This window comes from Ictidomys tridecemlineatus, chromosome 2 (genome assembly GCF_052094955.1).
Source record: "Ictidomys tridecemlineatus isolate mIctTri1 chromosome 2, mIctTri1.hap1, whole genome shotgun sequence".
In the NCBI taxonomy this organism is placed as follows: domain Eukaryota; kingdom Metazoa; phylum Chordata; class Mammalia; order Rodentia; family Sciuridae; genus Ictidomys; species Ictidomys tridecemlineatus.
In genome coordinates, this window is record NC_135478.1 from 177,791,169 (window position 1) to 177,818,059 (window position 26,891).

Sequence of the window (26,891 nt, forward strand, 5' to 3'; positions counted from 1 at the left end):
CTAAAAATGTAAGGTGAGGGGTCATAAAAGTCAAAGTAAAGTTATAATACAGAGGACTATGGTAGTGCAGAGGAGCTCATGATTTTCTTACTGAAACAATTGGGAAATTAGTGAAGAGGTATCACTTCAACTGAGCTGCAGGCTTCAGTGGTATTTCTTTCAGAAGTAAAAATGAGCATTGAGTGTATTCCCCTAGTCTTAAGAATACACACAAACCAAGAATGAAAAGCCATTGTGGCAAAGCTTGAAGCTGATGGTAGAGTAGAATGGGAATGATGAGGCTGGCAAGAAAACAGACAAGATGTGGGAGTGCTTGAGTACCATGTTTAGAGTCAAAAATGTATTCTCGTGAAAGTACAGAAACAGCAACAGAATTTTGGCCTTGAGGAAGTTAGTAGTTCTTCATGGAGTTGTCATGAATACAGAGCACATAATTCAGTGTTAAGACTAACTAACTGGGCTGGGATTGTGACTCAGTGACAGAGTGCTTGCCTCGTGAGATACTGGGATTGATCTTCAGCACCACATAAAAATAAATTTTTAAAAATGAAGATATTGTGTCCACCTACAACTAAAAAAAAACCTTAAGACTATTATCATTATTATTATTATTTCTATTATAAAACTTTTCCAAGTTAATAGGAAATGACTGAAATAAAAAGAAAAGTTTAGCTTTTAACTGTCAACTTAGAAAAAAATTATCATAACTAAAATATTTTTCTCAAGTTTAGGGTTAATTTTTTTTTAATATTGCCTTTCTCCTGTAGCCTAATGAGGATGTAGTGGGATTTAATACAAAATCTTTTACAGGCTTTCTGCATTGAAAGAGAATACCTCTCAAAACTTGATCAGTAATGAAACAGGCAATGTTAGATGTTTGAGTTGTTCATTTGCTAATTAAATCTGGGGTTGGTTTATAAACTCAAATAATAATAATAGTTCTGTTTTGTATAATTAGGGTCTTGGGAATAGATGAATTAGGCACCAGTGTATTAATCGCCCAGTATTTAAAAGTGATGAACACAAATAAAATGAGTTAGATTTTATTTTAGAGTGTGAGTTTTGGCATTAGAGTCACCTGATGAGAGCAGTGTATTAATCGCCCAGTATTTAAAAGTGATGAACACAAATAAAATGAGTTAGATTTTATTTTAGAGTGTGAGTTTTGGCATTAGAGTCACCTGATGAGAGCATTACCATGTGAAAATTTAGGCACAGTCTCATATTAACTTATATTCTCCTTCCCCTTCAAATATCCTCACTTTTTGGTTCCTGATTCAGTCACTTTTGAAATTGAAAAGAAACAATCAGCTACGAAAAAATTCAGCTGAAAAAACTTACAGGAGTAAAGAACACTTTCTTTCTAAAAGTAAATCCCATTACAACATCCCCTGTGTAGCCTTTATTTTTTCTATAAGGAAAATTGAGATAAAAAAAAAAGACTTTATAGTAGTTTTCTTAATATTTTGCAATATAATTTGGACCATTCTCTCTCATGTTCTGACATTATTTTATGGGTCTTTTGAGTAAACTTATAATCTATGATAAAATGATAAAGCTTGCAAATGTTGTTTTAGGACAGGGGTTACCAAATTATTTCCCATGAACTAAATTCAACCTGCTGCCTTTTTTTGTAAATTAAATTTTATTGGAACAAAGCTGAGCCCATTTTTTTACATGATTTCTATGGCTGCAGAGTGTAGTAATTGGAGAGATTATATGACCTGGAAAACTAAATATACCTACTTTCTGACCCTTTGCAGAAATATTGGCCATTAGAGTCTTCAGATAAATAAAGTATCTTTTTCACTATAAATGAGAATATGCTGAAAAGATTGGTTTCTGCCACTAATAATGTTATAAAATCTGCTGTGCACTTAAGTGCTTGCTGAATCAATATTGATCAGATAATTTTAGAAATTATATGTCCTTATAGACAAAGCAGATTTACTCCTTCAGTTTTCATATATGATGGGTTGGTAATTCAAGATTTCACATCAATTCTGTATACACATAAAATTACTTTATAAAAGTGTTCTCTTTTCAGGGCTAGGGTTGTGGCTCAGGGGTAAAGCGCTCACCTAGCACGTGCAAGGCCCTGGGTTTGATCCTCAGCACCACGTAAAAATAAATAAATAAAATAAAGGCATTGTGTCCAACTACAACTAAAAAATGATTTTTTAAAAAAAGTGTTCTCTTTTCAAAGCATCTCCTATAATCTGTAATTACCTAGTGCTTTGCCTAAAAAGTACATCTTTATTTTTAAGGTCTAGCACATTAATACAGTTATATATTTTTGCTCAGTATTACATACAGAATTATTTTCTTAAATACATTACTTTAACCTAAGATTAATGAAGTCTTCATCATGTGTTTATCATGTTTCTTTTACCAATAGTGAATATTTTATTTATTAAATTAGAAAGCTTGTTTATCAGTTCCCTGGCCCAGAGTACCAGTCATCAGTTTAAGTGTCAGCATGCCTTAACTCATTTCTTTTCTAAAACCCAGAAGTACTTTGCCACTTTGCCCATGCACCTTATATATTTTCCAAAGTCCAGAAGTTTGAGAGATTGAGACAGTGGAAAAAAAGAAAGAAAAATAAAAGGAATTTTGTTCCTTGTTCCCTTTGTTCCTTGCATATAAAAAAGAATTATATTTGGTTTTATTCATTAATGTTTGTTCTGTAATGTAATTATGCAGCTTTATTTTCTACTCCAAAAATGTCTGACTCCTCTTGCTGAGCAAGCAGTCTCCTAATATATGTCCCAGTTTAATCTCTGTTAATCATTAGTTTGGCCTCTTCATATTGCCATTAGAGTAGTTTTGTTGTTGTTTGTTTATTTTGTTTTAGTTTGGGAGATTGAACCTAGGGGCGCTTAACTACTCAGCCACATCCCCAGCTTTTTTTTTTTTTTTTTTTTTAAGAAACAGGGCCTCACTAAGTTCCTGAGGCTGGTTTTGAACTTGCAATCTGATTAAAGGCAGGTACTGCCATTCCAGACTAGAACAGTTTCTAAAACCACACTTATACCTCTGCACTATTTAAAATTCTTTATTGGGGGCTGGAGTTGTGGCTCAGTGGCAGAACGCTTGCCTTGTACATGTGAGACACTGGGTTCAATCCTCAGCACCACATAAAAATAAAAAAACATTGTATCCATGTATAACTAAAAAAAAATATTTTTAAAAAAATTCTTTATTGGCTTCTGTTACCTTTATAGCTCCCCAAGGTTACAGATGTGGCCGTCTGTGATCTGGCCCCCAATGTCATCTCCAACCTTGTCCAATTTAAATTTTATACTCCTACTTTATTAATTATCATAGTTGGTAGTTGTAATAGTGGTGTTTCATTATTTTTCACCTTTGTGTAGTACTACAGGTTTGCCTGTCAAGAATGCCCTACTTATTGAGTATGCCACAGAAATTATTTTTTTATTTCCTTGACTTTCATACTAGACGGTAAGTGCTATGAAGGCAAATACTGCTTCTAAGACATCTGTGTGACTCCAGCATTCACTACTGTTCCTGATCTGGCATATAATAACATATTGATAAATCTCACCCACAAACATTGATATCTCTTCTCTCCTTATCCAGTTAGGATTTCATGATTCATCATAGTTATGTTCTTGAAAACTTATTATCTGCTCTCTTTCCCCACTCTCTTGCTTCTCCTTCCTCCCTCCATAGGTTTCAGAAAGACCCAGCTATATTAAATAAATAGCTATTACATTTAAATTTGCCCTCAACACTGTGTGATAATCCCATTGAACTTCTCTTATCTCTTTTACTTTTTCATTTTCCAAAACTGTTTAGATCTTGTGTCAACTTCAAACTTCTAAATATACCCTGTTTCATTGGACACAGAATGAATCACACAAAAACAACTTTTATCTTCCCACCACCAAAACCACTCTTCCACCTCTCAATCCCCCATAGCTCGTGTCACCCTCTCCCTGCCCTTGAATGAAATTTCAATCTTTTCTCTGGTACTTTGAATCCCAACCTCACTAACCTTCTCAAGGACTTTATTTCTCCCTAAACTCCTTTACTTCCCTACAAACATTCTCTGGGATCTCCTATGCCAAAAAAAAAAAAAAAATCCTTCATCCCATCCGCCACCATGCCCAGCAACTACCCCAATTCTCTGCTCTATTTAGAAAATTTTCTAATTTTTTCTTTTAACTTCTTGTTCAGACATAATATCAATCTCACAGAAAAGGCACAAGAATAATAAAAAACAATTTCTCCTATACCCTTCATTTTAACATTTTCTCTCTCCATATTTTTCTCACTTATTATTTTGATATTTTCCAGTGGTGATTTTCTGATTCCCTCATTCCTCCCCCTTTTATTAGATGTCATTCTATTGTAAGTTTTCTGGTATAGCAAGAAAGATGTTCCAGGTTCATCTTAGCACTTTTCCCAGTCCTTTTTTTTTTTCTAGTTTTCGGCAGACTCAACATCCTTGTTTGTATGTGGTGCTGAGGATCGAACCGGGGCCACAGGCATGCCAGGCGAGCGCACTACTGCTTGAGCCATATCTCCAGCCCTTTTTCCCAGTCCTTGAATTGGCCTTTAAGTAAAGAATGGCATTTAGAAAATAAAATGCAGATCCTACCTGTGCTCAGTGCTACTGGAGTATCATTCTTTCTCAGCCCTCTAAACAGACAAAAGGATTTTAGCTTAAATTTCTTCTCTGTACAGAAACTTTGTTACTACTCTATTTGAGAAAGTTATATAGTCATTCTCTAGCCCATTTACCCTGTTTTACCTTTCTGTGTGGCACTTACAACTATCACTGTTTGGTTTCTTTGTTTGTAAATCTCTTTCCCCTCATAGAAAATGAGAGCAAAAACCCTAGCTATCTTTTTGCAGTATCCTCCACATTTAGAAAATGAATAAAAGTAGGCATTTCATAAGTTGTTGAACAGAAAGGGAAACTTTTGGTATGTACTTATGGAGTAACAGTTCTTAGAGTCCAGGAGAAAAACTGCCCGTCTCATATTCTTAAAACAGTAAAGGCTTATCATTTTTCTTATTAAGGATTTTCATTTTCACAGCCCTTCTATAAGCGTTGCACTTTTTTACCATAATGTATGATTTCATAAAAACTTTTATGAATTTTTTTAAATATATTTTAAGATATTTATAACCATGTTGCCTCTCAACCCTTCTCTTATATGTGTTCATAGAAGTTGTTCCCTGTACTTTGACATTTTTGAAATGCATTCAGTCTGCTTTTCTAATGTCCATCTTCTCACTGCCCACTCACTGGTCTTTCTTAATATTACCATTTTGATTCTAGTTTTTTAAAAATATATACTGTAACACTATACCACATAATTTCAAAACATCGGAAAATTTTGTACAATTTTTAATTAACATTTTATCTATTTAAATGAATTTAGAAGGCCATTTGGGATTTTTTTAGTTCTTAAATTTATTACAGTTAATATTAAAACCTTTTATGTCATTTTTTAAAAATATATTTTTAGTTGTAGATGGACACAGTACCTTTATTTTATTTATTTCATGTGGTGCTGAGGATTTTAACTTGATGCCGTACATATGCCAAGTAAGTGCTCTACCACTGAGCTACAACCTCAGCCCTTTTATGTCATTTTTCAACTACAATTTTCAATATGAGTAATAAGACATCAATTTTATGCATATTTATTTACTAAACTCTTATGATTTCTGATGTTTCACTACTATAAATTTTATTCCAAAGAATATGTTTCTGCATGCTGCTTTTAACATGACTAAAAATATCCATAGTACACTACTTACATAAAAAAAAATTCCTGGAACAAATAAACCCCAGACTTTAGTGTTTAACCCAAGAGATATTTAGTTTTTAGTCCAGTTTTGGTTCTGCTTAGTGGACAGTAAATCTATATAAACATATACATATTTTTGTCATTTTAATGTGCATTTTTAGAACAAAAATTTTAAGGAGATACCCTGGCTTGGGTATCTCCTTGTTTTACCCTTGAATCATATCTTGTCCTTGAAGGTCATTTCAATAGACTCTTAGAAACTTGGATAGACTGAGTGAATTTTATTGTATCTGGTCCTAGATACATAGTATTTTAGGGTTTTTTTCCCCATTGTGTTTTTCAGATAAACTTTTTATGCTAAAACAGTTCAGATATTTTAAGTAATATCTAGTTAGTTGAAGATAATATAGAGAATTTTCATATTTCCCACACCCAGTTTTCCCATTATTAATGCCTTACATTAATCTGGTACATACATATAATTATTAAACCAATATTCACATAATATTTTTGACTGAAGTCCATGATTTATTCAGATTTAGTTTTTACTTAATGTCTTTCTTCTATCCTACGATCTCACTGAGGATATCATATTATATTTAGTAATCCTATCACCCCTAGGCTCCTTTTGACAAGAATAGTTTTTCAGATTTTTCTTATTCTTAACCTTGACATTTTTGAAAAGCACTGATCTTTTATTTTATAAAATGAGCCTCAATTGGATTTATCTTTTGTTTTTCTTATCATTGGAATATATAACTACAGTTTAAATATAGGGGTAAAGTGACATTTTCATCATATTATTTCTAGTATATACTATTAACATGATTATCACTATTGATGATAACTTGATCACCTGAAAGAAATTATGTTTGTCAGGTTTCTGTACTGTAAAGTTACTTTTTCCCCCTCTATCTTTGGAAGGAAGTCATGTTCACAGTCCACACTTAAGAAATGGGAATCATACTCTACCTCCTTAGAACAGAGTTATCTGTATATATTATTGGGAATTATTCTGCACAAATATGTCATTTCTCTACCATTTGTTTATTTTACATCAGTATGAACTCATAAATATTTATCTTAAACTTTGGGTTATGCTTTAATATTACTTCCATTTTGTTGCCCAGGTTGCCCAACTTCAACCACTGAGGACTCTTGGTTGGCTCTTGTGTCCCTTGGATATATCCCCATTATTGTGGAATTTCATTATTATAGATTTTTTTAATTAACTGAATTGTATTCTGAGATACTATTTATTTGCATTTTGTTTTAATTCTGGAGTAGCATGAAATATTTGTAACATGAGTATATTTTCATCAAATATATATTTCATATGTTTATTTTGTGGCTCTCCAGCTATGTTGAATATTTTGTTTTTTGATTGAAGAGATAGTTGTTTTTATCTTGTTGCAACTAAGATTCCCTTTAAGTAAAGTGACATCTCCATCTGTAGAAAATGAACTGATTTCACAGAATTTTTCAAATCCTTAAAGCTTACACTTTACATTTAACTTTCTTCTTTCCTTCAGGGAACATATTTTAAGCACCTGCCATGTGGTAGGCAGTGTGCTGCATGTTCAGAGAGAGACACAAGTTACAGCTCTGTTTCTTGAGTAATAGTCCCTCGTCTAGTGAGGGCATAGTTGTCCTTCAGCATGACAAGTGCTGTGATGATGGTAAGCTTGAGATGCATTTGAAGCCCACAGTGGAGAACAAGACAATTCCTCAGTGTTTTGAAGGATGATGTTAATGAGCCACATGAAATGTGAGAGAATGAGTGAAGCAGGGAGATAAAGGGAGATGGACAGATGTTTTAACCAAATGAGCAGCACATAACTGAATGAGTATGGCATTTTGAAGGTACTATAAGAAGCCCATTGCAACTGCAGCATAAAATAAGGCAGAAAGTTGAACAGCAGGCATAAGAATTATCTTGAATCACCTCATATGTCAGTCATGTTTATATGTTAACATTTTGGAGACACTATTGCAGGGTGGTTGTTAAGCATGAGAGCAATCACTTTGTCAGCATTGTGACAGTGAATTAGAGGAGCTGAACAACTAGGTGAGGAATCTTAGATTGAGAAATCTAAGTTAGAGATGAAAAGAATGTACAGAGGTGGAGTGGATATAAATAAAATACAATCAACAAACCTAATTAGCAGATGAATGTGAGATTAAGAGATCTGAGCTGGGTTCTGGCACATGCCTGTGATCCCAGCAGCTAGGGAGGCTAAATCAGGAGGATCCCAAATTCAAAGCCAGCCTCAGGAACTTACCGAGACCCTAAGCAACTCAATGAAACCCTGTCTCTAATAAAATACAAAAAAGGACTGGGGATATGGCTCAGTGGTTGAGTGCCCCTGAGTTCAGCCCCTGATATTCCCCCTCCCCTCCAAAAAAGAGGGAACTAAATACCAACTGGGCATGGTAACCCCAGCTACTGGGGAGGCAGGAGGATCTCAAGTTCAAAGCCGACCTTGGCAACTTAGCAAGACCCTGTCTCAAAATAAGTTTTAGAAAGGGTTGGGAATGTAGCTCAGTGGTAGAGTGCTTGCCTATCAGCACATGCAAAGCCCTGGATTCAATCCCCAGTATCAAAAGAGAGACAGTAGGTAATCAATGAAATGGTTAATAAAACATAGACCTTATATACATGGATCTGACACTATAGGCATATATATAAATTAATATAATTAAAGTTACAGTTTATGTTCTTTAGTGAACAAAAGTTTGTGTGTCTATTTTCTAAGCATCTTGGAAGCATTACAGTGGTTTAATGTACAATAATAGATAAAGGGCAAAAGAATAGTACATACAAAGCCTAACTACTGGATAACTCCAATGTATTGCACTCTTGAGTTCTCAAAAACAGAACCAAATTAAGTGAAAAGAAAACAACATTAGACATATGGAAAATTTTCAAATAAGATATGTTTTCCTCTGGCTCAATCCTTTCAGCTATTGTATAGTAGCCCAACTTTATATACCATGCCAATGCCTCTAAAAATTATTCTCTTTCATTTCCTGGCAAGACTTAACTGTCTCTGTTATCTCTGGTAGAAATCATATTAATATAATACATTTACACAGTAGGTTAGTATCACTAGCTCCTCCCACTGTGCCAGTAGCCTCATAAATGTAGTAGTTTAGCACTTGGAAAGACCACATATATTTTTGACCTGTTTATATGTCATTTTGCACGAAATATTGGCTTAATATACATCACTGTAATATTTACTGTGATTATTTTCTATATTAATAAATGATGTATGTGCCTTAAGTTCCTAGTGACTCCAAACCTAGTCTCTAGTTCAATCTGCCAGATTCTCATGAAATACCTCAGCATTTCTGCAAAGCTACTGGCAAGTGATAGCAATCCATTTTTGCAGAAACAAAAATTGAAACAGCAGTTTAGATTTGTCACCTCAAACCTCCTTATCCAATTATGTTTTTCCTATATATGCTGTTTCCAAAATAATATGGCTCAAAATAAAACAAGCATACTCACATGTCAGATGACAAGTTTATATAATCCCTTAGTTACAGATGCAGTTCCAGAAGGAGGTGGAAAGCATCCAAAACACAATATTGTAATTTTTATAAAATTAGAGGTAGAAAAGAACTAGGAAACAGTCCAAGAGGCTTATAGACAGTAATAATCTTCCCTAATTGGAGTGAATTCAGTAGGAGAGTAATCATTAAGCTTATTGATATCCACTGAAACACAAAAACAAAAACAGTTCATACCTTGGCTTGACGTGGCAGAGAAACATTTACACATTGTTGTTTTATTATAGCTTTATACCAGTAATAACCTGAGGAAACTCTTGAGTAGATTATAGCTTCTTAGATGTCTTAAATTTCCTAAGTAATTTATTCTTGTCAGAAATTTAAATTATTTTTAACATTAAGAACAAACCCCCTGTTCAATGCAAGCTCCTGACCAACTGTCTTAGTCTGTTTGAATGCTATAACAAAGACCCATATTAGCTGACAAACAACTTAAATTTCTTTCGAATAGTTCTGTGGGCTGGGAAGTTCAAGATCGAGGCAGTACAGATTCAGTGTCTAGTGAGTTTCTGTTTTTTGGTTTATAAATGGAGTCCTCTCACCTGTCTTCAAATGAGGGAAGAGAGTCGACTGCTCTCTGTGACCTTTAGGCACTAATCTTATTCATGAGGGCTTCACCTTCATGACCTAATCACTTCCCAGCCCACCTCTTCATACCATGACATTGTGGTTAAGTTTCACATATGACTTTTAGGAGCAAAGAAACATTTAGATTGTTACATCAGCATCCTTAAAACCTACGAAGGCTAGTCAGGCATTATTAGATTGTGAAATCTACTTTGCTTTTTAAATACCAGAAATATGGGCTCTTAAGCATTTTTATTAAGTCCTAAAGATAACACCAACCATATTTCTTATTTTATTTTTTTTAAATAACAGCAAAATGCATTGCAATTTTTATTACACATATAGAGCATAATTTTTCATATCTTTGTATCTAAGTATATTCATGCCATTTCATGTCTTTATACATATACTTTGTGGTTTTTTGCATTACAATTCTTATTACACATATATACCACAATTTTTCATATCTCTATTTGTATATAAAGTATGTTGACACCCAATTCGTGTCTTCATACATGTACTTTAGATAATGATGTCCATCACATTCCACCATCTTTGCTAATCTCCTGCCCCCTCCCTTTCCCTCCCACCCCTCTTCCCTATCTAGAATTCATCTATTCTTCCCATGCTCCCCCTCCCTACCCCATGTTTCTTATTTTCAGGTAGCCTCTGGAAATGCCTTTCTGATAGAATACAAATTGAAAATTAATATGTAACTCTATATTGTAGCTGTGATTGTAATGAAATCTAACTACCACCAAAAAAATCTGTCTATCTTTACCAAGTAATATTACATTAAGTTTGTCAAAATCAGTTTTAATACCTAATTTGGAATTGTGACTTTATAAAAGAATAAAAAAGAAATTATGAAGTTGTGCTATTTAATATGGCTAGCCACTAGGCACATTTGGCTATTTAAATTGAAATTTAATGAAAAATAAAATTTAAATTCAGTTCTTCCTTAATTGTACTGGCTGCATTTAAAGCCACACCCTAGCTGTGCATAGGTAATTACTTCCATATTGACAACTAACAAAGTACTAAGACATAAAGCATTTTAATTGATAATGGCTTATATGTTTATGTAAAAATGTCCACAAAATGATTTCTCAAGAAAGCATTTAGATTGTTTATAATAAGACAATTTCATTGTGACAATAAAGTAATTTTAAACTTATAAATCCCACATTCTTCCCTAAAACTCTTACCCTAAGAGATTAACAAATGCAGAACTTCCAAAGACTACTTATACAGTATTATACAGAGAACTTGTTCAGTATTCCCAGATTTTAGAAAACTAATTTCTAAAAACATTAAGAGAAAATTTCAAGTATGTCAATTTTAATTTGTTAATTGCCTATTTAGGCTACTCTTCCTTTCTGTATGTTTTGCTCATTATCTTCTTCTCCAAACTGTGTTATTATATATTTGGTTTTTTTGCTTTGTTTTGTTTTGTTTTTTCTAAGGACTTTAATGTGATGACTTATAACTGTAGTTTCTTGGTCAACAGAGGCCAATATATAGCCATTTTGTGTGTGACTATCTTCAGTTAAAACCTTTTAAGCATTAATTATATACCCCATACTTTTAACTTTGTGATATATAGTTGTCCATCCCTTAGCAAGAATGATAAAATAGTTTTTCTATCCATGTTTTTGGAAGCAGACCCTTCTGATACTTCTTCTATAATGCTGAGGTAGGGAAGATTTAGGAGAGCCTTAGACATGTTGTGCCAGAAAGTAACCAAATAATCTAAATAAATAAATTGAGTGGAGACATGTCAATGGAACTAGGAGCCAGCATGAAGAAGTTCACACTGAAAAATTCTAGGGAAGTTTGAGCATCAAAATAATTAAATATAGAAATGAATTGTAAGTCATTGAAAAAATATAAAGCTACAAGTTCATACAGATGGATGGAATTGACAAATAAATGGGTGGAGAGCAAAAAAAAAGATTCTTCCTTACAGTAGAATACTGACATTAATGTGCATGGGATGGTGAAGTAGGTAAAATCACCATTTTGCAACTGACATAATGAGGATTGATTTAGGCAAGAATTATCAGTGGGATATAGGGGAGATGTTTTAAGAGGAGCAATATGTTTACATTATTGAAATTATCTTCCCATATATTGCTGCTTTAGTTACAAGGGGGAAAGTATCAACTTTAAAATGAAAAAAGCAGTGAGGGACAAAGGATCTTTAGATGTGATAAGCCTCTAAATATCCTAATAAATTAAACATTTCTTATGTTCATAAGTAAGTGGGATGCATGACCTGAACTTAATCATGAGAAAAGTCAGTCAAAACCAAACCAAAATGAATGTTCTATTTTAAAACCAAGCCAAAATGAACTGTTCTATTTTAAAACTCACTCTTTTTTTAAAAAACAGTACTGGGATTGATCCAAGGGCCTCATGCATGCCAGGCAAACACTGTACCACTGAGCTCCCAAAAGTGGGCTATATTCTTTAAAATGCCAGTGTCACAAAAGATGGAGATAGAAGGGCTGGAGGAAGATTGAGGAACTATTCCAGAATAAATAAAACTAAAGACACCCAACAACTAAATGTAGTATGTTATCCAAGACTATCCTGGACTAGAAATAGGAAGAAAATAAAAAGCCAAAAGGGGCGTACTTGGGATAATTGGGATAGTTGCCAGAATATGGGTGGTAAATTAAAGGTATTGCATTGATGTTAAATTTCCTAAATTTAGTAACTATACTATGATTATGTTAGAGAATATTCTAAGGAAATACACAGTAAAATTTTAAAGAGTAAAGAGGCATGATGTCTGCAATTTACTGTCAAGTGATTGAAGAAAATAATCATGTGTGACAGTGTGCTCACCTGGTATGATGGTGCATACCTATAATCCCAGAGACTTGGGATCCTGACTGAGGCAGGAGGATCTCAAGTTTGAAGCCAGCCTCAGCATAGTAGCAAGACCGTAGCTCAAAAAAAAAAAAAATACTTGGGTTGTGGCTTAGTAGTAAAGCACCCCTGGATTCAATTCCCACTACCATCAAAAAAAAAAAAAAAAGAGAAAGAGAGAAAATGATAACCTATGTAGTACAACATTAACAATTGGTAAATTTAAGTAAAGACTATACAAATTCTCTATATAAGTCTTGCAGCTCTTCTGTAAATTTCAAATTCTTTTAAAATAAAATTCTATTTGATATTTTCTAGCCCTTTATAAGGCACAGAGTGATGTGATGACAATGAAGACACAGTCAGAGAGACTTTCAAAAGAATATGATCGACTTCTGAAAGAGCACTCAGAACTTCAGGTGGGTAACATACACTTCACCTAAATTTTTTGAAATGGTAATCAATATTTGTCCTTCTAAATTTAAAATGAGATACTTAATCCTGGCTTTATTAAATGATTGAAGAAGGCAGATTTACCTAGAGGGTGAAGATTAGGACATTGCAGCAAAATACAAGGTAGTCATCACATAAAGAATGTTGACATGTAACTTAATATCTCAATTTGGATGAAATGTTAGGTGAAAGAATTGAGGCAAAAAAAAATTCAGCATTGTCATATATATATGACATATATATATATATATATATATATATATATTCAATGTCTCCATTTTATATATATATATATATTTATATATATATAAAATAATACCTAGAATACCTTAGTATTATATTAGCTTTTTGATTTTTGGAGATTATAATATATCTCTCTGAGATTCACTTTCTTTTTATTGAAGAATGTCTTATTCTCAACCATACACTTTGGTCTTGGGTTAGTTAAGAAGCATTCCAAAGCATATTTGTAATCCGGCATTCCCAGTTGGTTTGCATGTTTGATTCAACTAGCCTATTTTGATAAGAACAATAAGAAGACTGGGCAGCCTAGAGAAGGGTAGATATCCTATGTGTCCCAGTCCCAGGACACTAAGGGCTCAGTTCAAATAGGTTTGGAGTAGACAGTTAGATTTCCATCAAGACTGCCCTTCCCCACAGTATTGTACAGTTTGTGAAATTGCTTACCTCCTCAGGGCATGATAAGAATTACTCCATGAAATCAAGATCCACCATGGGAAGTGGAGAATTCATTTCAAAGGCCTTGTACCTACATTTTTTTTTCCTCCTGTGAATTCAAGGTGTCCTCAACCAGGATATTTCAATATCTGTGGACTTGACCATGGTCTGAAAAATGCTTAAACCATTGAATGGAGAAAAGAAAAATAGGACATACCCTCAATTTCTTATAAACAGCATTCATTGTTCAATGTCTCCATTGTAGTAACAGCAATAGCAAAGGGCAACTCTCTTAATCCCTAAAGAATATATAACAGTAAGATTTCCCCAACCTGTCCACCTCCCTTCCCACCCCGTGCCCCCCCACCAAAAAAAAAAACTACCTTCAGCTTGGAACTTCTATATTCTTGGCAAAATATGTAGAAAGCTTTTCTGAGTAATTCTTTCCCCCAAAAATAGTTAATATCCATTTTTTTTAAAAAGGACCCCTTCCTATATATACCAAGTACCAGGCTGGGAGTTGGGCCTTGTTTGATAGCATCTTTAGGCCTTAATCTAATTTCTACTTGTATCTCATTTTTTAAAATTCTTAATAGATTACATTTACTGAGAATGTGCAATAGACATAACACTTGGCTTCATATATGCTTACTCCCCCATGGCAACTCAGTAAGTTAAAATATATTAATATCCACATTTTTTGGACAAACAAGAACCAGAAGTGTTATATAATTCACCCAAAGTAAACGAGAAGGTGATAGATTTAATGTTGGGATTCAAAGTCAGAAAATCTTTCTCTGGAACTTTCATTATTAACCAGGTTCTTTGGCCTTTGCTGGTCATTGATTAGACTATGTGTTCTTGATCCATTCTCTTCCCATTGCTGCTCTACTCCATGTCTCAGAGAGATAATTTCCCAGGCTAAAAGCAAGAGGAAAAAGAAAACCAAGAACTCCTCCCCCTACCCACTTCCTTTGGGTATCATCTCCTTCATGGCTCTAATTCCCTCCCTACATGGTTCTAGTTCCCCACTGGGCAATAGTTCCAGTTCTACCTGCTGGCCCTCAGTCTTGAGCCCTTTAACCATAACCTCCTTTGTCTCTTCAGCCCAAGGAGTAGTGGTGGATTTTTGCTGTTGCTAATCCTTGAAGTGCCTTACCTCAATATTTGGTACAATTATTCTCATCACATGTGAAACCAGCTCCCATTAATAAATATCTCTGTTCAAAGGGTTGGGAAAAAAATCCCAGCTTCTATAACCCTCAGGTGAATTATCAGACATCCATGTACCTCAACTAACTCCATTACTTAAATAAGAACTATACCTTATGAGTTTAACCTCATGAATATTTTCTGTTGTCAAAAAACAACCTTAGTAATTGAATTATATTCCAAGATTCTCTGGAAAACTTATGCGTTTCTTAATTTTATATAATTGAGGTGTTCAAATGAAACAAGCATAATATAAAGGATAATTAAAATATTAAAGAAACAAAATAAAAATTTTGGGAAACCTGGTTTCTTTTCCACAGTCAAATCTCATTTTGCATCTTTTAAATTCATTTGGATTTTCCCATCTGGTTCCTGTCCCTTATATAGGCACTAAGTAAATATTAGAATACAGTTCCTTCAAAATATGTAATCTTTACTTTCCTTATTTGCCCTTTCTTCTTAGAAAAGAAAAAGAACTGATTAGGGATTTTTGGCAGCACAAACCCATTAGCACTTGACAGTTTTTAAATTTCATTTTGGAAAAATCACCATTTGCTTAAAGGACTTGTCCTTAATAGTTCCATTAAAGCTGTGATTTTTTATCTAAAATAGTTAGGTATAAATAACTGTATAAAAGTGGTATGTTATTATTCAAGATACCTCCTCTAATCCCATCGTCTTTTTGATTGTTAATGTTATTTAAGTTGCTCTGAAAGCATTAATGCTCAAACTGAACAAGAGTTTTGTGTACAAGTAATAATACTCTACAGTTCCTCTTAAGAGATTTCTTAGTTCAAGTGATCTCTTAAGGTTAATTTCTCTGCCATTTTCCTTCAGTTTTAAGTGACATATTATAGTCATCTTTATAACATGATCAGGAAAGCATAATTTGTGAAGCCAGTTCTAATTTGCGAAAGACAAAAAATAAAAGCCATTCCAACTGGGTTTTTGCTTCCCTTCATTCTTTCCTTGCCAAAAATCTTAATTGGGTTTACTGTAGGGGAATTTAAAAAATTTTGTTTTCCTGGGTCACCTGTGAAACAAAAGCAAAATAGATTAAGAAATGGAAAAAAAATGAACTTATCCAAGGGTATTATTTTGGCCCTGTAAGGTTTTTTCAAGCAAAATTCAAATTTTATAGTTTTTATAATTTGAGACTTTCCTAATTCATTTTTCACACATGATTAGTTGTATAATTAATTGTTATACACAGAAGAGTTTTTTTAGATATTTTTGTCTGTGAATCTGTTTCTCTTTACTATGTTATCTTTTTTCTTATAGAATCGTTTAGAAAGAGACAATAAGAAAGGTCTGTGAACTTCATGGAAGAAGATTCTGATACACCGTGTCAAGATAATAAATTTGTTATCATGGTAGCCACTAGAAAATTTAAAATTCAATTTAGAAAAATGTACTATGACTGGCTAATAGTGTTTTTTAATGCCACACATAGACTAGGTAGTAGTGAAATTTTCAAAATATTTGATAATGTTTCAAATATATTACAAAGAGTATATTCCAGCTCTTTAAAAAATATATAAGCATGTTAAAACCCATATTTACATATTGATAGACATTGGTGCAATGGTGGCTCTTACCAATAAAAGGCTCATTGATTAGCCAGTTACTTCTAAATTTAGACATTTTAAAGTTGCATGAAACTATTAATAGCCTTGAAAGCTTTGATGAGTTTTCAGTAATAATCTATTTAATCAGTTGCTGATAATGATGTGTTTGAAAATAGTAATCAGTATTGGAAAATTTATTCATAGGAAATTTAAATAAGGATAAATGATAAATATTAACCACTGTATTTATAGAGAAGAGTCACCAACAACAGTGAAAACAGTGACAATGTTTTTTTTTAAGCTTGATCTTACTATGGTTTATTCAAATAAGACTATTGATATATTTTTGTTACTGCACTTTTACACCTGTCATACTGTTTTTTAATTGACATTTGTGTTAGTAATACAAAAATTGTTATGAATTCCACCTTTTCACTCAGCATCATGGCACAAGCCTGTAATCCCGGCTCTGGAGGCTGAGGCTAGAGGAGTGTGAGTTCAAGGTCAATCTCAGTAATTTAGCAAGGCCCTAAGCAACTCAGTGAGACCCTGTATCTAAATAAAATATAAAAAAGGGCTGGGATTGTGGCTCAGTGGTTAAGTGCCCCTAGGTTCAATCCCTGGTTCAAAAAAAAAAAAAATTCTACCTTTTCAAGATCATTCTATTAATAGAGATTACAACTGTTTGCATTAACTATCATAGCATTGGACTGAACTTACTTTACAATGTGGAATTATTGACTTAAAAAGTTAATGTATAACATATCCAAAAAGCAGTGGTTTTTATGTTTGTGAGAGCTACAAATTACACAGATATTACCTCAAATATTCATACACTGGTGTCCACAGTTTCTGAGACATTTCTGTGTTCTAGAAGCTAAATATTAAATGCTGCTTTCCTTTCAAATATTCATTTAGAGATAGTGATTGTAAGAGTAACAATTTAGTTAACGATTTAGGTTTCAGTGTTTAGACATGAAAATTTATTTCCTTGTCTCATAAAGACCTAAATATAAAAGAAAATGAAAAATAACTGCTTAAATGTTTGATGAACATTTAAAACAAATGAATAACCATTAACTCAAAAAGAGCTTAAATTAGTATCTATTTGTGGAAACTATTTTGCTGTTGAATATACATGATACTCCCTTTTTTTTAACAGAGATAGATTTTTTTAAAATATTTATTGTTTAGTTTTCGGCGGACACAACATATTTATTTTATTTGTATGTGGTGCTGAGGATCGAACCCAGCGCCGCACGCATGCCAGGCAAACATGCTACCACTTGAGCCACATCCCCAGCCCTCATCCTCTTTTTTTATTTTGTTTTGTTTTGTTTTAGTACTTGGGATTGAACCTAGGGCCTTCTTGCATGCTAAGCAGGTACTCTCTAGCCCACTCTTTTTAATTTTAATCTTAGACAGGACTCACTAAGTTGTCCAGGCTGCATCAAATTTGCAGTCCTCCTGCCTCAGTGTCCCAAGTTGCTGAGGTTACACGCGTACACCATAGCACCCAGCTGTTGTTCATTGTAATTTTAATGTGTATTTTAATTTTGTGTGTATTTGACTTTTTATTGTAAGGTGTATAATATCATTTCAAGTAAAAGTCAAGTGTTACTGCTAGAAAACAGATATGAAGGAGACATTTAACAGAAGTAAGAAATAGGAGTTAGCCCATATGGTCTAACAACACCATAAATAACAAGGAAAGGGAGTGCTGAAATAGGAGAGAAATGAACAAATGACAGCTCAAAGTAGAGACATAGAAATATCAAAGTGAGATCTATATGGGTAAATACATAGATATTGAATGTGTGTGATCTTGGCCTACTTTACAAAAATCAAGTCTAAAGTCAGAATAACATGCAAAAAATGGAGAAAAATACACATCTTTAGAACTGGAAGAACCAAAATCCCAACATCATCATTTATATAGCCATGTGATTTTTAAGTTTTTCAAATTTGCTAGGCCTCCATTTTCATCTCCAAAATGGGAATAATAAAATTTGATAAGGATTGCTATACAAACTAAGATTACACAGTGATTCTCAAAGTTGTTCAAACTGTATAGTAAGGAGTCTGGGTACTTTTTGACAAGCATGAGGATTTGCAAAACTTTTTAATGTTTACATATAGGGGATCTTAAACCTCAACACTCAATTTTGCAGATCTTCAACTAGAGACTTTGAAAGTTTGATCCTTTTTCCCAAGGAAAGGATTTGAGGGTAAGGATTTGAGTCTAGAATTCATGTATCTAGTTTCCCTAGATATTAATTCACAGCTGGCTGTAATTTGCTAAATTGAAAACATTGCCATGTTTTGCCAGTGTTTGAACCAGGGAGTCTGGCTACAGAATCTGTATGCTTTACCACTGTACCAAACTGTCTCACACATCGTATTTGTTAGTTCTTCCTAACTCTCTTTAGGTACTTAGCAATTTCTATCATGTGAGGAAATATGTATTACATGAATTTAGTTACACTGCATATTAAATTGTTTTTCTTCTCATTATCAGTAATGACTTCTTTATGTCTTGAACGGCATTTATAAATTCATACACAGGACTGTTATTTTTCCCTTTTTCCATCAGAATTACATAGGTTTGTCAGACTTCCTACTTAAACATCTGCCTGAGTTTTTGGTCTCTAGGAAGTAGCACTTATCTTCTAGCTGAGCATTCTATAATTCCACAAAAGTCATCTTTGTTGCTTATACAGCTCAGTGTTGAACTCCAATACTTGTAATTTCCTTGTTCCTTTTTTTTTCTTTGCAGTGCTAGGGCTCAAACCTAAGACCTCACATATATTAGGCAAGTTCCCTGCCATTGAACTAAGTCCCCAGCCCAATCACTTGTTCCCTAAGGCCTAAATTCCTCTCCTAGTTACTTATTACACTATGTTGGGAACTAGGATCCCTTTCCAGTGACAAAGTCTTGTCCCTGAACCCCAATCTAGAGCTTCCAACCACAGCTGCCAAGCTATTTGTGCCTGTTATCTTGCTCTGCCTCTGTGGATTAACCTAGTTCTGCCTTCTCATTTTCTTTTTGGTGTCTACTGCCTTCTCAGTGTCTCTCTAATCTGGGTACCACCACAACTGAATGGCCCAGCCAAGCCCTCCAGACATGTGATGTATCATGCATTTGAGTGTCCATTACCAAATGTATAAATATAGAAATTCTTTCAAGCATTGGCTTTTTAGTGTCTAGTCTAGAATGACTGTCTAAAGTCTATGAAGCATGCCTGTATTTTTTAAAATCTCTCAGCCTGTTTCCTAGAAATCTTGAAAATCCACTTATGAGGGGCTGGGGATGTGGCTCAAGCGGTAGCGCGCTCGCCTGGCATGCGTGAGGCCCGGGTTCGATCCTCAGCACCACATACCAACAAAGATGTTGTGTCCGCCGAGAACTAAAAAAAATAGATATTAAAAATTCTCTCTCTCTCTCTCTCTCTCTCCCCCCTCTCTCACTCTCTAAAAAAAAAAAAAAAAAAAAAAGAAATACAAGTTAAAAAAAAAAAAAGAAAATCCACTTATGAAATTTTATTTTTCTTAAGATTTTTCTGTTTGTTTACTGAAGAGCATTTTATTTATTATTGTCTCACAGTGTTGCTTTCCACTTTGATCTATAAAGAAACATGTGACTTTCAGTCCCTCTTTCTCTAGCCAAAAGTGATTTCAAATACTTAAGGAACTGTGTGTGACAGACTGAATTCCAGCCTCCCAGGAAATACCCATGTCTTAATCCCTGGATGCTGGAAGTATTTTCTTCTATGGCAGAAGATAAAATATGTGATTAAATGAAGGCTCTTGAGATGGAGAGGTTATATAATCTGAGAACTGGCTAAGTCCTAACTATAATCACAATTATCCTTATTAGAGCAATAAAGGAAGATACCACCAAGCATTAAAGGAAGTGGCAGTATGACCACAGAGGCAGTGATTAGAGTGATATCCACAGTGAAGGAATGCCAGTAGCCACCAGAAACTGGAAGAGGCAAGCAGCAAATTCTCTATCTTAGAGTCTGTGCTGGATCATGACACTGCATACCTTTCTGTGAAACTGATAGTGAACTTCTAGCCTCCAGGACTATGAGAATAAATATGATGATTCAAGCTACCAAGTTTATGGTGACTTGTTACAGCTGCTAGGGGAAACTAATACAGAAATAGACAAGACTAATCTATACAGGCCTGGACTGAATTTCAAAATGTGTGGAAAACCACTACTTAGGCTGCCTGTTAGCCATTTGGACAAATCAAAGATTGCCTTAGCCATCTCCTGGTTTTGTTACTTTTTCCTCCTTGAATTTTATTTCTCCATTCCTCTGCCACTCAAAATTGCAAGCCAGCATCAACTTTCACTTGAACTATTATGACAAACTGTTTCTGATCTCCCTGGATCTTCTCCTAACCCTTTCATATACATTCTCAGCAACTACCTGATTTTTTTAATTTTTAAAAAGATCAAAGATCATGTCATTATGTCATTCCCTGTTTAAAGTTTTCCAAATATTTTCAATTGCACCTGAAATCACCTGAACCCCCCAAGATTTCATCAGACTCCCACCTAATGTCCAGCATCCTGTCAATCCACCTTCCCTACATCTCACTCAACTGGCTTTTGTTTTTTGTTGTTGTTGTTGTTTTTTCCTCAGGACTGGGCATTGAACCCAGGGGCTCTCTTCCACTGAGATATATGCCCAGCCCTTTTACTTTTTTTATCTTGTGACAGGATCTCACTAAATTCCAGAGGCTGGCCTCAAACTTGGGATCCTCCTTTCGCTACCTCCCTATATGCTGGGATTACAGGCATGCATCACAATGCCAAGATCTTATCTTGACTTTTTACCCTATTTTATTTTCATCTTAACATTTACCACTATTGGAAACTGTCTCACTTATGGTTTGTTTTTGTCTTCTTCCCAGTGACTAACAGTTCCTACACACAGTAAATCAATGGTTCACAACAAGGAGTGGAAAGGACCTCCTCAAAGAACATTTGGCAGTACATAGAGATATTTTTGGTAATCACAATCAGGATGCTACTAGTGGACAAAAGCCAGGGATGCTGCTAATCCCACTCTATAATGCACAGGATACCCACAACAGAATTAGTCTGACCCAAAACATCCACACCACCAAGGTTAAAAGATCCTACAATTGGTGCTTATGGCAGAGGATACTAATTGCCATCTTCTAATTATTTTATTTAACTGTGGTACAGACACCCAGATTTTATTTCATATAGTTACCAAGCATAAAAACATTTTCCACGTCCTTCTAATAAGTGGAAATAGGAATCTCATGTGGTGGCAATTTATTTTTTTCTTCCTCTTCCCTTCTTCCTGAAGCAGACACTGTCCTCTTAGATCAAGAGTTTGAGGCCATGCAAAGTGGAGAAACAAGAGAGAAGGAAACTATGTCCCCGATAACATAGTACCACTCCTGTCCTGAATTACTTCCCATAAGTTCTTGAATAAATGAATGACACTAGATATCTTTGATATGTTGTATCTCTTAACATCCTAAACATGAATAAAAAGCCATGAATGTCTCCTATGTGGCACAAAGCCATTAGCCTCTATACCCTGCCTTCTGTGTTGGGATCTTAAATTAAAAATTACATCCCTACTGTCTCTGCATATTAAGTATGTTATATTTAACTATTACTAGTCTGTCAACATCATTCAGTTCCTATACATTTCACACTATAAGAGTTTACAAGAGAATAGACCATGGTCTCTTTTTCCATGTCTTCCTTGACATTAGCATGATGTACAGCATAAGGAGAGCCTGCACTACAAGCACAAAAACATCCAGCTACATCACATATAAAAAGGTAGCACATAAAAGCTTGATGTGTAAGCCTAATAAATTAGGAGAAGCAAGTTTCTTATAGGGTGGTGATCTTGGTAATCATCCCTCTTCCTAGATTTGAGCAAAAACTGTATTTGAAATTTTGGCTTTGACCCTCAAACCAGGTGTCTTCTTGGTTATGCCGGGTCTCTCTCTAGTGCTCCTTAAAAAACCTTGTTCTGTGAGAAGCACCACCTGTGGTAAAAATTTCCTTCTCTTCTAAAAACTGCCAATTTCCTGGAGTACAAAGAGGCATAGAATATCACTTTTAGGTAAGGGCTTCTTGGCATAACCTTCCATGAAGCTTTACTTCATGAAAGTGTTTCTCCCCCTGCCCTCAACTCAAATCAATCAAATCAATATGTAGGGAATGTAAAAATTTCAGAAAAAATTAGTTAACAGTTTGCTTAATTTTCTTATATGTATACATCCACACAAATATTTACAAAAACTATCATTTTGATATACTCCACCATAACCTGCTTTTCCCCTCATGTCAATAAAATATTCTATGAAAAGAGTGTACAACTTACCTGTAACAGGTCATATAAACATCATCTGAGGGGCCAGTAGTTTTTCATAAGCCCTATTCACCACTGCCCCCATTGACAATTACTGAGCCAGGTAACCATTGTTAGCAATGAAACCAAGCCCATCACCACTGGGAGCAAAGAAGGGGACTGTGAGACTTCCTACAGCATAGTGTATTTAACCTATCCCCTGATGCTGACTTTTCATGAGAATATTTATTGGCAGAAAATGATCTGGGGAAACCATAGGGCATAGTGGTTACATGCATAAACTACCTAGGTTCAATTCCCATTTACATTATGACTTTCACTTTCTTCATCTTCAAGGTGGTTAGAGCTCTATTCCATGCACTTCTTAACAGAATTCATTGAGTTAATACATGTAAAGTAGTATCTGGTGGTAAGTTACTCTGTTATACACTAATGTTCAAATGGTGAATTGTCCCCATTTTAAAAAAATCTGACAGAAATGTATGAATAGGTCTGAAAAGTAAAATGTTCTGGAGATAAGTCAGTGGTGATTGTACAACAATGTGAATGTAGACAATACTAATTAACTACACTCATAAAAGATTTAGGATAGAAAATTTTGTTTTGCTTATTTTACCACAATACAAAAACAATGGGGGAAAAGGTAGAAGGAGGACCCCCTACTTCTATGTAATAAAAATGCCCTCTGGTGTCCTCTTTTCCCACCCCAAACAAAGCACAGTACCCAATGTGCTTCCATATGCAATAAATATTCATTTTTTGGGTTGTATTCAGTTCAGTTCTAGTGCATCTGATTCTTTTCAAGTGACCTCCCATTCCCTGTCTTTAGAGTGTGCCCTCTTATAGTAAGATTATTACATGATCAGATACAATTTTAACCATCTTAAAATATTAATAATTCCCTATATATTCTAGGAACTGATGTATTTCCCTTAAAATCTCATTGGCAGATTTGATATTGTGGAAGGGCCTGGGTTGGGGGCATTATTAGCCACTTCAGTCTTAACAGCATTTTTTCCCTTTCCCAATAGTTAAAAATAATAATTACATATAATTATGTCTATACAATATATATAACATTTTGACTTTTTAAAAGGCAAGAGTGGGCAGATCTAATTTTTCTGAAGGCCTAGAGTAGGGAGTACTCTATATAAAAATAAATACAAAAATACCAAAATAAAGTTAGGTATGAATGCAATAATTTACTCAGAATAAGAACAGAAATCACAAGTCATGTAGCTGTAGAGATTTTGATCTATCTTCTAAGCTCTCTTAGGGCATTTTTATCAGGAATGTTTCCTAGTTGCAACATGGTTTCTCCTTTCTACCTAGGATACTCTTCAACTCCATTATTCAAAGGGATCTCTGTATCCAGAGCCCTGAAGCTTAAACTTCATTACTTCCAAGTTAGTCTGCCTCTAGGTAAGGAATGGAATTAACTTGCTGAAACCTTAAAGTATGACTCACTTAAAAAAAATGTAGTGAGTATATTCATTTCCTATTGGTGCTGTTACCTATTATGAGAAAGCTTAATGGTTCAAAACAACACAAATTTATTATCTTACTGTTCTGAAGGTCAGAAGTCCAAAATTGGGCTTATTGGGCTAAAGGCAAAATGTCATTCCAGCTCTTTCAGGAGGCTCTGAAGGAGAATCTTTCCTTTTCTAGCAGAGCTCCTTCAGAAGGCTCTGGAGGAGAATGTTTTCTTTCCTTTTCCAGCTTCTAGAAGTTGACCATATTTCTTGGCTTATGGCCCTTTCCCTCTTCTAAGCTAGCAATGGTTGGTCGTATCTTTCTAACATCATATTCTGACACAGACCCTTCTGCTTCCTTCTTCCACATTAAGAATCCTCGTGATTACATTAGGTTCATGTAGACAATCTATATAATTTAACTGATTAGCCACCTTAATTTCCCTTTGCTATGTAACTCAACACAGTCATAGGTTCCAAGAATTAGGATGTAGAAATATTTGAGAGGCCATTATTCTTTCTACCACAATGAGTAAGTTATTTGAATACTAAATATGTTTTTAAAAGGCTACTTTGGGTTTTTTTATTTTTTAACTTTTGTCTTCACTTCTTTTTTAATATTTATTTTTTTAGTTTTAGGTGGACACAATATCTTTATTTTATTTTTATGTGGTGCTGAGAATCGAACCCAGTGCCTCACGCATTCTAGGTGAGTGCACTACCACTTGAGCCACATCCCCAGCCCCTTCACTTCTTTTTAATTGAATTTATTTTTAACTGATAAAAACATAAAAATTGTACATACTAATGGGACACCTTGTAATGGATATATGTGTGTACATTGTATAATGTTTAAATTAGTTAAAACATATTTACTCAAACTTCTTTGGTAAAAACTTTAAAATCCCACAGCTTTTTGATAGTGCTAAATACTTTTTTCTTTTTTTTCCTCTTTTCACAGTTTTTATTGATGCATTATAGTTACATAATGATGGGATTTGTTGTTACATATATATACATACAATATAATTATAACTTGGCCAATATCACTCCCCAACACTTCCCCTCTTTCTCCCCACCTCATACTCTCTAGTCCTTTCCCTACTGATCTCCTTTTGATTTTCATACAGTTCCTGCCCCACTCCCACCTTTCTTTTGACTTTTTCCTCTCTAGCTTCCCCATTGAGAGAAACTGTACAACCCTTGATCTTCTAAGTCTGGCTTATTTCACTTAACATAATGTTAAGTGAATAATGTTGGTTCTGTTTTCCTACAGATGACATAATTTTCATCTTTATGGCTAAATCAAACTCCATTGTATATATATACCATATTTTCTTTAGCCATTCATCTGTCAATGGACACCTAGAGAGAATGCTTATACTTTTGAAAATGCTTTTTGCAATCAGATTCCCATAACTTTTTCTTGATTCTTGATTTGGAGAATTTGTATTTTTAACTGGTAAGAGAAACAAACACACTCCTACATTTTGGGTTTGAAGAGGAGTTCCTCCCAGCAAAGCGTGCCCTGAATCTGCTGCCTGTGGTTTTTTTAAGTGCAGGCAATTGTAAAACTCTCCAAACACTAGAAAATATCCAGTGTAGGATTTTTCACCTAGGGAAAGCAAACTTGCAAAAGGATGGCTAATTAAAAATACACTTTTACTTTCTTTTAAACTGCACTTGAAATAAGCCAGACTTAAAAGGTCAAGGGTTGTACAGTTTCTCTTAAATGGGGAAGCTAGAGAGGAAAAAGGAAAAGAAAGTTGGGAGGTGGGAAAGGATCTCATGAAAATCAAAAGGAGATCAGTATAGTGATATTGGCCAAATTATAAAGGGATTTTTTTAAGGCATAAAGGTACAAGGATAAAGTGAACATGAAAAGAAACAGCTACCAAGCAGATGAACAAATGGTACTGATGAAAAATCAAATTGAATATCTTACTTCTTAGAGAAAGCCAAGAATCAGGTCAATTTAAACCACCAAATAATGAAGGCTCAGGTGTTGACACTACTACTCCCTGAAAAGAGGAGCATGTTGGTTGGAAGCTGTCTGAACAATCTGATCCCTGGATGCCCCTCTTTCTCCAGAATGCTGGATGGCTCCCCTCCTCGGACCAGCAGAAGACAGGTTTCCTCTCTGAAGAAAGTAAAACAGAGGTCTGTTTTAATAAACAGAAAAAATGGGAGAGTTAGGTAAATGATGCATGCATACTAAGTGCAGAGTTTCTTCCTCACCCCAGAATGATGGCAATCAAATCCTTTACCTGCAGGAAACCAAAGTGTATTTCCTTGGTGGGAATTCATCAGACCCAAGAGGAAGGG

The 26,891-nt window shown here is 34.5% G+C and overlaps 1 protein-coding gene across 2 annotated transcripts in view; it reads left to right on the plus strand.

Annotated features, from left to right (window-relative positions):
- LOC101977061 (B cell receptor associated protein 29) overlaps positions 1 to 19,234 on the plus strand; it is a 41,721-nt gene extending 22,487 nt beyond the window's left edge. For both annotated transcript variants that reach the window (XM_005319446.5, XM_013356045.4), the window contains exons 7-8: positions 13,125 to 13,225; positions 16,431 to 19,234. In XM_005319446.5, coding sequence (XP_005319503.1) covers positions 13,125 to 13,225; positions 16,431 to 16,466 — 137 coding nt within the window. In that variant the 3' untranslated portion in view covers positions 16,467 to 19,234. The remainder of the gene's footprint in view (positions 1 to 13,124; positions 13,226 to 16,430) is intronic.
- The last annotated feature ends 7,657 nt before the right edge of the window (positions 19,235 to 26,891 follow it).